This window comes from Scardinius erythrophthalmus, assembly GCF_964197995.2.
Source record: "Scardinius erythrophthalmus genome assembly, chromosome: 23".
Taxonomy (NCBI): Eukaryota; Metazoa; Chordata; class Actinopteri; order Cypriniformes; family Leuciscidae; genus Scardinius; species Scardinius erythrophthalmus.
The window spans coordinates 29,375,778-29,390,156 of record NC_138243.1 but is presented as its reverse complement, the minus strand read 5'-3'; the positions used below and the strand labels follow the sequence as shown (position 1 = coordinate 29,390,156).

Sequence of the window (14,379 nt, the reverse complement as noted above, 5' to 3'; positions counted from 1 at the left end):
ATCCAAAATCTCTGATTGGATACGCCACACTGTAAATACACGTATAAATCAGAAATATATAAATGTAAATAAATACATAATTAAAAAACACTGAAGTGCATATTTCATCCGATTAAATTTTAGTGCTTTTCATTTGATTAAAAAAAAGCAGGACAATGATTTTACTACGGTTAAATCTGTCTCATCGCTTCATTAGCTCACAGCGTGTCGTCGTCTGCCAGACTGCTATAATCAAATAAAAATAAGTGCATAACAAATTTCAATTCGACTATCAAATTCCACAATGTTTACATACCGATAATGTTTTGAGATTCATGCATTCCTTTTAATATAATCCTCCTCGCATGAAACAGAATCTGGAAACACGGTTCTATCAGTGTAGTTTAATGGTGCTAAAATACTGAATGTGAGGGAATCACGAGGGAGCGCAGGCTTTAGATCGATATGAGCTATTTGAGCAACACACAGGTGGCGTCGCAACTTCATTTAGGAAGAGAAATATATAGTCCACACGCTCTCATCCATCGGGAGAGCAAGTTCGAAAAGTGGCTCTCTGTGGAATAACAAACCCAGGCTTAATTCATACAGGGACTCGCTCACTAGTACTACTTAGGTAGCATAAAAGCGATGCATCATTACCCCTTGTTGTCCTGTCACTTGAAATTACAGCAACATCAGTCTCGTTGAAAGGCCCTGCCTCATTTCAATATAAATGAAACAAATAGCTTTTAACGCGGGCCTCTAATGAGGTTCTTGTTGGATTCTTCTGTGCTATCTGAGGTAAAGCTGCTCTCCGCTGAGGGGAGTCCAAGCGCATTGTCACAACTGACAGTGTAATTTACCTTCCCGTTGGACTGTGGGAAGGATGGGGGTTTGGGTTTGGACGAGGTTTGCTCATTTCGGGCCCGGTGTGAGTTCTCTCCCCACAATCCGCAGTGTCGAGCTTTTGACAGGCCCCTGCAGCAAACCATTCATCATATTTCATGCCCATATACACGTGTGGGGAGTTTAGGTAAGCAGAATCCACCAGGGTTTGTGACGGGAGCTGGAACGCTTATAGGGCTGATTGGATAGTAATTAAAATGGATGTGTGGCGGATCACACTGAGGGATGCTGGGTAGAGACATACATATAGCTGTGCACATTTTGACAGATCAAGCCAATAAATCTTTGAATCAGAGTTTTCAACACTCATTTTTTTTGGGTGAACGATTCATATAAGTCGCTTAAAAATGTGTGAGTGCTATTATTATCATATATATACATATATACAGTACTGGTCAGAATTATTTGCCCCCTTGGTAAATATGATCAAAGATGGCTCTAAAAAATAAATCTGCATTGTTTATCCTTTTGTTATTTTATAAAAAAAATAGCAAAAATCTAACCTTTCATTAAAGTAAAAGAATTTAAAGTGGGGGGGGGGGGATCACTTTATGAAATAAATGTTTTTAGCACTGTATATAATGTATAACTTTGCGTTTCATACACCACAAAAAAAATCCTAATGCAAGGATGAAAGCGAATTATAAAAGATATACAACATTATGAGATCATTATTTGTTATATGGTTATATGTTTTTTGTTATATTACATGCAATATTTGCATGTGTTATATGTATTTGGGATGCAATATGTATTTTGTTTTCTGATGTTGATTCACTGATTTCAGATTCAAACTTATGATTCAAAGATTTCTTTGCATTATCTCTCAAAAATAGTCTCCGTGTAGCTTTTTAAACATTAAAATCTACTAAAATATTCAAGTAAATGTTGTTGTTTATCACATGCAACATGGATTTCTGTGAACATTTTTGAGAGATCAAGCAAACAAATCCTAGAATCAGAGTTTACAAATTGATTCAGTATTAATTTTTGGGTGAAATATCACTTTAAGTCACTTAAAATTTATGAATGCTATTTTTTCACATATGAAACCAAGAGCTATTTTACTAAAAGAAGCTTGATATCAGCTCATAAAACAATAATTCTATTGTTGAAGACAAAATATATCATGTAACTGTGTTTCATAAAGTACATGTCCACACACCACAATAAATCCTAATGCATTGAGTGTCAGAAGTGAATTATAAAATAAATAAGACTAGGAGCAGCTAAAAAACAATGCAATGGCTCAACATCAGTGAATCGATTGAAAACTCTGATTATCTCTCAAAAACGTTTAGAATCTCCATGTGACATTTTATTAAAATACTAAAATGCTAAATATTTTTAAGTAAACATTGCTGTTTATCAAATGCCACATAGATAAATGTGAAAATTTGTTGATAGATCAAACTAATCTTTAAATCAGAATGTTAAAAACTAATCCCTCAAACTGATTCACAGAAACAATCTGAACTCCGACTTTGCTTGTTTGCGAGATGCTATTAAATATTAAAATATATTCACAAGTCATAAGGAAGGAAACTAATGGCCAAATAAGAAGAGCATTAATATAACGTGACACTTTTTAAAGATTAAATCAGAATATACTGTAAATATTTGATATTGCCCTGCCTGAATGGCAAGCTTACAACACATCTACTAAGTTCTTATGCAAATGCAAATGCAAAAACGTACTAACAAAGATATGATTTACATGTATTTTTTAAGATTAGTGAAGATTTAGAGATTCTGCTGTTGACACACTCAAGCGACACTTCTAACATAAGTGTGTTAGTAGCACAGAAAGAGCTTTTATGTTGTATGCATCCCCTTGTAGACCTGCATGTTAGCATGCATAGTGAAGGTGGGGTCGTGCTCTGATACAAAACAATCCCATTTTCAATCTGATGCATGTTGAGAGAGCGTTCTGTGACCTCATGGTGTCAGTCCACATGCCCTCCTGATACAGTAAGTGCCTCTCTTAGATTAAAGCAACTGGAATAACAAGCAGTCTGTTGCATCATCATTCACACGAGACTACATGCTAATGCTAACATGCTAATGAATCACCCACACAACATTATAAATGTAATCTTGTCTGTCTGATATGCGTGTCTAAAGCATATTACATTGCAGTTCTGTATGTCTAGTATGACTATGTATTTATAGTGGTGTCAAAAGGTATTTAGACACTTGAAGGAATAGTTCTGTCGTAATTTACTGTCATAATTTTGACAAAAACAGCTGAAAAATCTTTTGAGTTCCACAGAAAGTCACGTTTTGTATGGCATATGGGTGAGTAAACCATGACAGCATTTTCATTTTTGGGTGAACTATCTCTTTAAATCACCTAAAAACAAAATATCAAACCAAGTGCCATTTCACTAAAAGATGTTTGTTAGGTTTGAAATTTTATCATGAAACAATAAAGGTCTTGTTGAAGACAAAAAGTATTGTCCACCTTTGTGTTTCATAAAGTCCATACACCACAAAAAATATATACTATAGATGTATACTATAGTATTTTCATTAAAATATCCCCCCCCCCCAAAAAATCTTAAAACAAACTACATTTACCACATATGTAGTTCAAAACATTAACTACACTTGAAAAAATGACATCTTAATGAGTTCTTAAGAACGGTTTTACTTATTTTCCAGTTAATATATCTAAAAATCCTCAAAACAAGATATCATTTACTTGAGAAACAACACTGCATAAGATATTAGTTCTTGTTTTCTTAGTTTGCATCTTAAATACAAGTGTATTTTTATCACTTGGTTTAAATATAAATTAGTTGAAGTAAAAAAAATCTTTAAGGATAGATTCAACTCTAGAAAACATTTATTTGCAGATGCAACATGGTTTGATATGTCTTCTATCTCATAAATTTTGTTTGTGTGTGTAAATATTTTCTGAGGGCCACTGTCAAATGACAAATAGATCGACTTGAACTCTTACCTGTGTCCATTACCAAGACCTCTGTATGCCTTCTCCTGGTCCTGCATATGGCTGAGGCTTTGTGCGACGGAGAGATACTGGTCGTAATACTTAATTGCCTCTTCAAAATCTCCCAGCGAGTCATAGCAGTCTCCCAAGTTCCCGTAAGCGCGACCACGGTCCAGCACAGCCTCGTTGCCACTGAGCTGCTGCAACATCGCCAACTGTTGCTCGAAGTAGCCAATGGCCTCCTCCATCACTCCCATGTTCATTTTTGTGATGCCCATGTTACCATAGACCTGGGCCTCAACGCTGGGGTCCTTCAGTCGCTGGCCAAGCTCAAGCTGTTCCTCGTAGCATTTGAAAGCCATAGTGTACTTTCCAAGAGACATGTAGACAGCGGCGAGGTGTCCGTGAGCCTGGCACTCTCCCTGGATGTCTCCCTGCTCTTGATACACCTCCAGCTCCTGGGTGTGATAGCCTAAGGACTTGTCAAACTTCTGTAGCATCCGATAGGCGGCTCCCAGCGCTGCGTAGGCGTTCGCTTCCATCTTGCGATCCTTGACCTGATGCGCCAAGGACAACTGCTGCTCGTAAAACTTGACGGCTCCGGGAACGTCCTTCTTACAAAGGAAGATGTCGCCCAGGTTGCCCAAGGCGCGAAATCGAGCTTGCGAGTTGTTCAGCGACTGCGCCAAGGAAAGAAGGTACTTCTGGCACTCCTCTGCCTTGCTATAGTCGCCAAGAGCTTTGAAGGCCAGGCCAAGATTGCAATAGGCTTTGGCTTGACTCAGCTTGTCGTGGAGATCCTTAGCAAGTGCCAGGTCTTGTTCGTAATACTTCACCGCCTCCTGGAAGTTGCCCAGACAGTAGTGCGCATATCCCAAGTTGTGACAGACCTTACCCTCGCTCTCCATATCCTGCAAGTCCGGGGAAAGCCGTAGGTATTGTTCGTAGTACGGTACGGCTTGGGGAAACTCTCCCCGCGAGCAGTGGAAATTTCCCAGGTTGCCCAAGGCCCGAGCTTCGCTCTGGATGTCCCTTAACTCTCGTGCAATGTTCAGATGATTCTGGTAATGTTGCAAAGCTCGATCGTGAGCCCCTAAAGCCTGGTACGCCACCGCCAGGTTCCCGTGTGTCGAAGCCTGCGATGCACGATCATTCACCTCCATGGAAATCTGCAGCTCTTGTCGGTGGTAGCGTACGGCCTGGTCAAAGGCACCGAGGGCATTGTAAGCGTTTCCCATGTTTCCGTACGCTCTGCCCTGGGCGGCGTAGTCATTTAGCTCCTGAGCGATGGATAGATGAACCTTATGCAGCTTCAGAGCAGTCTCGTAGTCCCCTTTCATCTGGTGGATGATTCCTGTAGAGGAGAAAAGAATAATTGTATTGTTACAGCCGAATTGTGCTTATCATGCTTGACAGGATAACCAAAATGGCTTTTCGATATCTTCCATCCCTCTTCATGTGTTAAAGATTAGCTTTACATTTAAGAAAGCCCTGAACTACAATGTACCCTAAGCAAATCATCCAAACGGAAAAAAGGGAATAAGATCTGAGGAAAACCCACTGACGCTTGCAGAAATATCTTTTAATTAAAAAGGAGATCTGATCTGATTTGCATAGTCTTGAATCAAAGTTTTGCGCCCCAAAGATACGCCAGTATGTGGCGATGACAATCAAAACAGCCAGATCTGCTCAGTCCAGGGAGACTTCTTGCAAATTTTGGGTCCCCCTAATGTTGTCTCACCACTTTTCCACAAAATTATCATTACCGTCATAACATTACAGTCCCGCCTCTCCGGTTCCAGTGCAGTAAGTGGGGGGAAAATAGAGGAACAGGGAAGGAAAAGGGCTAATGAATACTTTTGATGGAAAAAGGGTTTGAGGGCACTATAGCAAAGGGAAACTTTAATTGTGGTCCACACCAGTTGGCTCCCACATCGCCGTGTGCTTTAACTGGGTTTCTTTTCCTTTGAAAACCAGAGCTAAGTATTGGGGATCAGGAAAACTGCTGGGATGAGCGGAAAACAAGACGTGTCAGTGGGGCAAAACTGGGAAGTCTGTGGTGACCATTTGTGTAATTGTCAAAGATGCCGGCTGACCTGAAAATGAGCTCTGGGAACGGGACGCCAATGAAAACACATTGGGGGAAAGTAGCATGCGAGATGAAAGGGATTTTTAGAGTCATTGTTGATAGAGTGGCTTGGCATCTTGAGGGACTCACTGACTGAGTCACGGGCCATGAGCGTGTCCTTCTGCGTTTGAGCAAGCAGGAGGCGACGGGGGGTAGGTATCAGAATGGGTGAGGGGTTGCCCATCTGCTCAGTGTCAATACTCATGTGCCAAGGCAGGATTACCAGCATGTGGTAAATCCAATTAGATCCAGTGCCAAGCTGGTATCCTGACACTGAGCGCCCATTAGAGCTCTTCTCTATTCACAAATATTTCCTCTAAAACAGCCCAGGTCTTCAGAGGCTAATTATCAATACTTAACCCCATGATTCTTCATTTATCAGTGAACAAATCTTGAGACTTGTTTGAAAATGAATCCTTTGAGACATGGGAGGTGAAACGTGCCAGACACCAAAACCTTTGATGAAAGAGATCAGCACCTACAGATCCTGCTTTTACTTTTAAACACTTTTATATTGGCTCTGTCCAATGTGACTGCTGTAAACACAACCAACTAAAAAACTTCCTTGAGCTAAAAACAGAAATGCTGAGCTGAACAATTCTACATGGTTAGGCCATAAATACTCCCTACTGTCTGCAAATTAACAGAAGGGACTGCTTATAATTCACAAACAGTAGGGAGTGTTTGTGCACAATCTACTTAAACTAATGGATCATTTACACCAGTTGTTCTAAAAATGGGGTATGCTGAGCGCCCCCTGGTGGTATGCAACATGGCTTGAACTTTATACAGTAATACTAAAAATGCACGTATAAAATAATAAAATAAACACATGTGCATACTGTATATGTTTTGGAGTGTGTTAATCAAAGGATTTAAAGTTGCTTACCACTCATGAAGATGCCAATATGTTCAGTTCTTTAAAAAAAAAACACAACAACAATTGTTTGGGAAACGCTATGACTTATATGTGATACCACTGTCTAATTTGATCACAGATTTGCACAATTTAAGTAATAGTATGCTAAGAAGCAACTGTGACTATATCAATCACACCCTAGCTTGCTTTATCTTCAGCATTTCGTGTTAAGAATGGGATCAGACGACAAAACAAAAACAGCACTCCTTTGATAGGTTAGTTAAGAGGATTACACGGTCACCTGCGGACGCTGCAGGAATGCATATGGCCCCATCGTTAAAGTTAAATCCCTTGAGCCGACACGCAGGAGAGGGAAGCATGAGATGGGGGAACGGGATCTGAGACTGATCGGAGGTCAGTGAAAAGGTTAAAAACTCCTCAGCATCTGCTATAAGGGGAGAATAATAATTGCAATGCTGCAGTATAAGGCTAAAGAAGATGCTATGGCTCTAAGAGCCTCTGCCTACATTAGCAGAAGTGGGATTTTGATGAGGTCTTTCCAGCTTTGATGCCCTGCTATGTGGAACGAGTGATGGGCAGGCCTTCAAACAAACATTAAAAATACTTCCCTCCCCAGGCAGTCGTTTCGCCTGAATGCATGTGAAATGTAGTAATTTAATCTTCAAATGGCACAATATTCAACCCCAAATGACTGAAACGCCATGACTTTATTTTATTTTTTACTGGGAGCGTCCTACTTGAACTCATTACATAGCTGTCGCTTTCAAGCTTTCCGTAAAGGCTGTGACACTCCGAATTAATTAGCTTTAGCATGGACTCGCCTTCAAAGCTCAACTTCTCTGATGAGATTTTGACAGCTAAATGATACCGATCAACCAGCAGTCGTTAGATATGTGTTAAATTCTTAATAGAGTACATTTAATAATAGAACGCAAATTCTCTGATTTCATGTCTAAATCATGTCATGATGACAAGTTTAACATGTTGAGCTCAAAAGGGCAGTGTGACCATAGCACACTTCTGTCCATCAATAAATAAATAAATAAAAGGAGCATATAGAGGGCAATTTTTGCAAAAAAGATTATTTAATTTGACAAAAAAGAGATGAGAAGAGATGCACCAATCAGTATTCATGCTAAAACACTCAAAGCATTGCATATTACGTAATCGAGTCAGTCTCACTCCCCATTTCATATCATTTTTTTTACAACTGAAATACAAAATCTGTCATGAAACGCTATATGGCGCAGGCTAATAGGTCCTTAACTCAATCTGCTTGCAATCACATCATTCTCTATAGGGCACAGCTGATTGGTTCCTGCTGTATCAGTAGCCAATGAGCTCGCAGCTCAATCCTCAGAAACCCTCCTCCTTCCCCAGCTCCACCTGTATAGATCTGCTATGGGATAATTCATGTACGCTATATTGTACAGCAGCAGTAAGTCTCACTTGCTCACAGCAGTGTGCATACAGGGATGGGACGATTACCAGTTTCACTATAAACCACGATAAAATGTCCTGATGGTTAGTATTATCGTTTAAAATTGAATTATCATTGAAACCGTGTTTGATTATCGCGATTTTAATAACTCACTGTAAATCCTGTCCATCCAGCAACAGCTCTGACGCAGGTGTAGCGCGCAATGTGTTTTTTTATTCAAGAAGGAATGGCAGATTAATGTTTTAAATCTTACCTGTTTATAAATTAATTTTGTACAGCGTACAAAACAATGTCCAGGCAAGATGATCACAAAAATATGATCAAACTCAGTAAACAATAAATCAACTCTGATTTCATTTTCAATACAATCGAAAACGGAGACGCAAGACGGCAAGTTGTGTTTGAATGAAACGAGAAAGCGCGTCCATTGTGATACATGTGCGTTGTGCCATAATGCGTTGTCATTGACGATGGTCATTTTAAGGAAGGAAATGCCACAGAATATAATCCTGCTAGTTTTATTTGTTGTAGGCTATGTTGATTTTCAAATATAAAACTTATTGAAATGTTTTCAGTGTGAGCATCAGTTATTTTTTAACACTTTCATCTTGTTTTAACAAAACCGTGATAATATTGATAATCACGATAATTTTGGTCACTATTAGCGTGATATGAAATTTTCATCCCATCCCATCCCTAGTCCCTCTGCAGAAGCAACAATAACAGCACTAGCGTAGCAGATCTATTCCGACAAGACCAAAAATATACACCTTTTCACCATTTCATGACAGAAATCAATTAACCCGCTTCATATTGTACTATTATTTCTGATTCGAATATGTTATCTGCAATGCTTCATGGGAAAAAAGATCAATTTTGCTCAATAATCTTATAACTTTGTCTTTTTCTTCCAATTTTCAAGCATCGTTTTGCTTCAAATTGTAAGGAACCGGTGCTTTCATTGTGAGAATTGTCCTTAGATTTCATGTTCCTTTTGTAGTTCTGGTCATGGTCTTTGTAGTTCTTTTGTTTTCGCTATTACACTCAGGTGTCTCGTGTTATCTAATTACGTCTGTTATTTAACCACGCCGTTCATTCTTACTTGTACGGATCATTGTCTGAATGAATGTGTTCTAATGTTCGTGTGAACATGGATTCATTGTTATGGTGAAGCTCATGAATTACTGTTTTGAGCCATTAAACATCATTTTTATCTGCATCTAGATCCAGACTCCAACTTGGTTCGTGGAGTACGTTACACAAATCAAAGTTTATTGTGTTGTGATTCATTCTGCAGCTGTTTCATGGATGAAGAAAAGCAGAAAAACGACTAGAAGCGACCCCTCTTAATGTCTTCACCTCAAACACACACTCTACTTATTTAACGGAAACCAAAATTGTACGCAAAGTGACTGCAATAAGAGGTGGCTGACGGAAAGTAAAAACATGATGATGATAATAATAATAAGCGCAGTCATGTCAGTTCCAGAGCTATTTTCCTTTGTTATGATTCCTGTCTGTCTCTTAAAACCATTCCAGTCTCGTCTCCTCCCATTCAAACGGTGAACGCTAACTAGGCCCGATATTCTGCAGTCTGATTTACAGCTCAGAGCCAGTCTCGAGGGAAAATGGGGACAAACAAATGGCAGACTTTGAACGCGTCTAGAGTCTACGGTCAGCTTTGTTGTTGGCTTCAGTCGAACAGTAAAACTGCGGCTGGCAACAGTTTCCCAGATGCATTAATTTTGCATTAGGTCTCTTGCGGAAAAGCTTGTGTTTATTCTCTGCTTCCACTTTCGGCAAACTCGAGCGTGGTTAGTGTTTCTTACCGGCCACAGATTGTTGATAAACACCCTGCTTAATGTCTAACGGGAGTCTGGCCTCTGGAATTCTTTGGAATTTTCAGAGATCTATTTTGGAATATTGCAGTGTTTCCTCGGTATCTCTGGAGGTTTTGGCGCGCTGTCGCATACTTGCACCCCCGCGGCACACTGGAGACGGCACACAATAACTGTCTGTGGAAACAGAGCCTCAGACGTGACCGCTGGTAACAACTGTCAAAGCAACACATCAAACCGGCTTTTCACACTACACTTCACCCTGGGTTAATGCATTTTAACCTCGTGTTAATGACGCTTTTAACGGGTCTTTAAGTAACGTTTCACACTTGTAATTTGGAAATGAGGTGAGCACCCTGAGATATGAACCCTTTAGCGCTGCTAATTCTGCGAGTTGTTTAGCAACTGATGACCAAACCATAATGAGACAGTCTTAATAAACATTTAATGTAGTATTACTTGATATATTATGTATTATATATATATATTAATATATTCATTTTTGTGGTATGTTTCTAAAGATTTATGACAACAAGAGCACATTTCCTGATTGATAAGCATTTTAAATCTAATAAATATGCACAAGTTTACAAATGCGCAGTATAAATATCGATAACACTCAAGTCTCATTTGTTAACATTAGTTAATGCATTAGTTAATATAGACTAACTATGAGCAATATATTTTTAATGTTACTTTACAAATATACAGTTCATGTTAGTTCACTGTGCATTAACTAATGTTAATAGATAGATAGATAGTAGTATTCAAGTAGTCATCTCGAGATATAATAATTATGATGTGTTGTGAACGCAGCATAAGTATGAACACAACATGTGTAAGTCTTCAACCAGTGTGTGTTTTTCAACAGTTGATAATGATTTACTTTACGTCATGAGAAGCTTCAGTACGTTAGAGAGGAGCATTAGTCTTAAAGCAGCTCCATGAGTCTTTAAATGACTCTGAATATTAATCTAAGGAAAAATAAATGAGATAAACTGGCTAATATTGTGCCTGCAGCTGTGGAGCGGAGGAAATTAATATCAACAATGTGTAATGTTCTAAAACTACACTGTACACTGTATTACACTGTATTATTATTATTATGTTTATTTTACCAATGTATTGTTTGATTTTATGTAAAGGCCCATTAGGGACGAACATTGAGAATTAGCTTTGGCTAAAATGTTGTAGTATGTAACATGAGTTTATGTAACATACTTGTCCCTATTCAAATAAACTTAAATAAAACTTAAATAAAATAAAAACTAGAGTCATGGGAGAAAATCTCACACACAAAGGAGTGCACACACACAAATATACACAAACACACACAAACGCGCACACACACCTGCACACAAACACACGCACACACACACACACACACACACACACACACACACACACACACACACACACACACACACACACACACACACACACACACACACACACACACACACACACACACACACACACACACACACACACAGAGAGAGAGATACAGACTGCTAACCTTACTGAAACACACTGCTTACAATACTTGAGCCAGAAATATTACTGTCATTTTACTATTTATTTGTAAAATTGTATTATTATTATATAATTTTCCAAAATATAATTTTTCTTAATTTTACAGTGAAATAATATTACAAATACTTTCTTGTTTTTGTTTAATATTTTTTATTATTTGTATAATAATAATAATAATAATAATAATAAAATAATAATAATAATAATTATTATTTTATAGTCATATTGATATATAATAACAAAATATTTGGCCAAATTATGCAGCTCTACAAACAAGTACAGCGAACCTGGTGTTTGTTGTTGTTGTTTGTTTGTTTGTTTGTTTAATTGCATGTTAAATCACTATTTTTTTTCTTCTAATCATTCATCCCTACTGCTAACCAAACTAAAACACACACACATTTCACTAACAATACTGAAACCCTAATAACACAACCCAGACACCGCTAACCCTACAGAAACACACACACCACTTTAACCTCACAAACCTACAGCTAAATCCACACACACACACACACACACACACACACACACACACACACACACACACACACACACACACACACACACACACACACCACTTTGACCTCACAAACCTACAGCTTAATCCACACACACACACACACACACACACACACACACACACACACACACACAGAGTCCACACCTGCCGCTGTGTGTGTGTGTGAAGTGTGTTTATGGCCTCCAGTTACCGTCCACTCAGCACTATCACAACAGGATCAAATTCACGTTGCTCAGGGCTTAAATATCGCAACAACAACCAAACTCAAAACCAGTTTTAATAAAATATGAGTCGAGAGCATTAGCATCATCCCACCTGAGCGGGCAAGGGCTTGGAGGAGGAGGACACGTGTTTCGGCTGTGCTTGAGGGACTTTGATTCAATGCTAAAATAATCAAAGAAAATGCAGTGATAATAATCTTCAAATTGGTACAGGAATCTATGGATAGTCAAGCTCTGAATATGCATTGCAAAAATCGTTTGTGCATATTACAATAATTATGCATGACTGCTCACTTTTTCAGTAGCATCGATTCTGTATTTTTACGATTCATTTTTTCTCCAATAATTCTGAACATTTGTAAAACTTTTATTAGACACACAAAAAATTAGCAAATCATAAAAAAAACCACATGATTGTGCACTTAATTATGTTATGGGAAAATTATTACAATGATGACCTAATCAAATAAAACGGTATAACGCAAAATTATGAATTTTTGCGTAAAACGATATTTTAAATGATTGTTTATTTTTAATATTGCATCTATTGCACAATATTATTAAAGGAGCTGTATGTAAGAAATGTATTTCAATTAATCATAAAATGGCCCTGATATGTCACTAGACATTAAGAAATCATGTTCATTTCAAATACTTATATCACTGACAACAGTAGTACGGCCAGGATATTGTCATTTAAAAAGTGAAGTTGCAGCCCTCAACTGATGTTGATGTTGTCATGTTGTGTTTTGGCCTGATGCCCCACCCTCCACCTATCTACCAATCACGAAGTCAGTAGTGTTTCAGCATCCGGGTTGCCAGCTCTGCTCTAGTTACCACAGCTGCAGCTACAAACGTTCCTGCTTGATCCTGCAGCCTATCTGGCAACCTCGAGTCAGGGGGGAGGGGGAGGAGATACACTGCTCTACAGTAATTTGAAAGTGATTGCAGTACCAGTTTTGGCCACAATCTTACATACAGCTCCTTTAAATATTACATTATACATTTTATATATTGCATCAAAATATTACAACATGTATTCATGGAAAATGCTTGAGTGCTGAACAATGTTTCTCTATGGCTTCAATTTGGCTAATAAACCAAATAAATAAGTACATTATTTTTAAAAAATTATTGAAACCATTAAAAATCAATGTCTCTATGGAGAAAATGAATGGGATTTTTTCTTCCAGAGCACTACTGGCTTCAGCTACGTGACTTTTAGGTACATAGATATCGATAGCTAATAAAACATGTTTGTGGAGCCCAATCAGTCTACGAGTAAACACGATAAAGCTTTAATAAACACGCCTGCTTTACCTTTAAACATCTGTTGCCTTTCTCAGACTCAACCTTTGACAGTGAGATCAATTTGTGGACTTCCAGGTTTCTCAGCAGCGCGTGAGATTGTTAATTTTAGAAGCGCTACTATTCTCTCAGCACTTCCAGCTATTAATAACTCTGATCGATCAAGCCGAGCCGCTCCTGTCCTGTGAGTGAAAGAGTGCCGGGATGCTAGCCGTCGACTCTGCGTTTTCAAAAAGCTTAGCATGAGTCTGCAGAAGATGCATTATTCATCCGTGCAACCTCTCCGACATCATTAGGTCTGAACAATAAACCTGTTCGCAGAGTAACAACCTCAGAGACGCTGGGAGTAATCTAGTCATATTTATATCCCCGCTTTAAATGAGCTCACCTGATCGTACAAGCTTCCAATACAAATTTATCACAGCCGCACGCAAAAGCGGAAAAAAATTGATTTAATTTGTTTCCACGAGAGCGTCACAGGCCATAAATATCACCCTATGGACTTTCTTGTGCTAGCCTACTATGGAAATTCATCAACACTTCAAGATCACAGAAAATAGAACAAATGGCAATAACAAGTGAGTGTTTCACTAACACTACAACTCATGCTTATTGTTACAGATCTTAACAAACACCTAACCGCAGTTATTAAACTTTGACAGGTAACTC

At 38.5% G+C, this 14,379-nt stretch overlaps 1 protein-coding gene across 2 annotated transcripts in view; it reads right to left on the bottom strand.

Moving 5' to 3' along the window:
- ttc28 (tetratricopeptide repeat domain 28) overlaps positions 1 to 14,379 on the bottom strand; it is a 317,167-nt gene that overhangs the window by 48,022 nt on the left and 254,766 nt on the right. For both annotated transcript variants that reach the window (XM_081354984.1, XM_081354985.1), the window contains one exon: positions 3,851 to 5,192. In XM_081354984.1, coding sequence (XP_081211110.1) covers positions 3,851 to 5,192 — 1,342 coding nt within the window. The remainder of the gene's footprint in view (positions 1 to 3,850; positions 5,193 to 14,379) is intronic.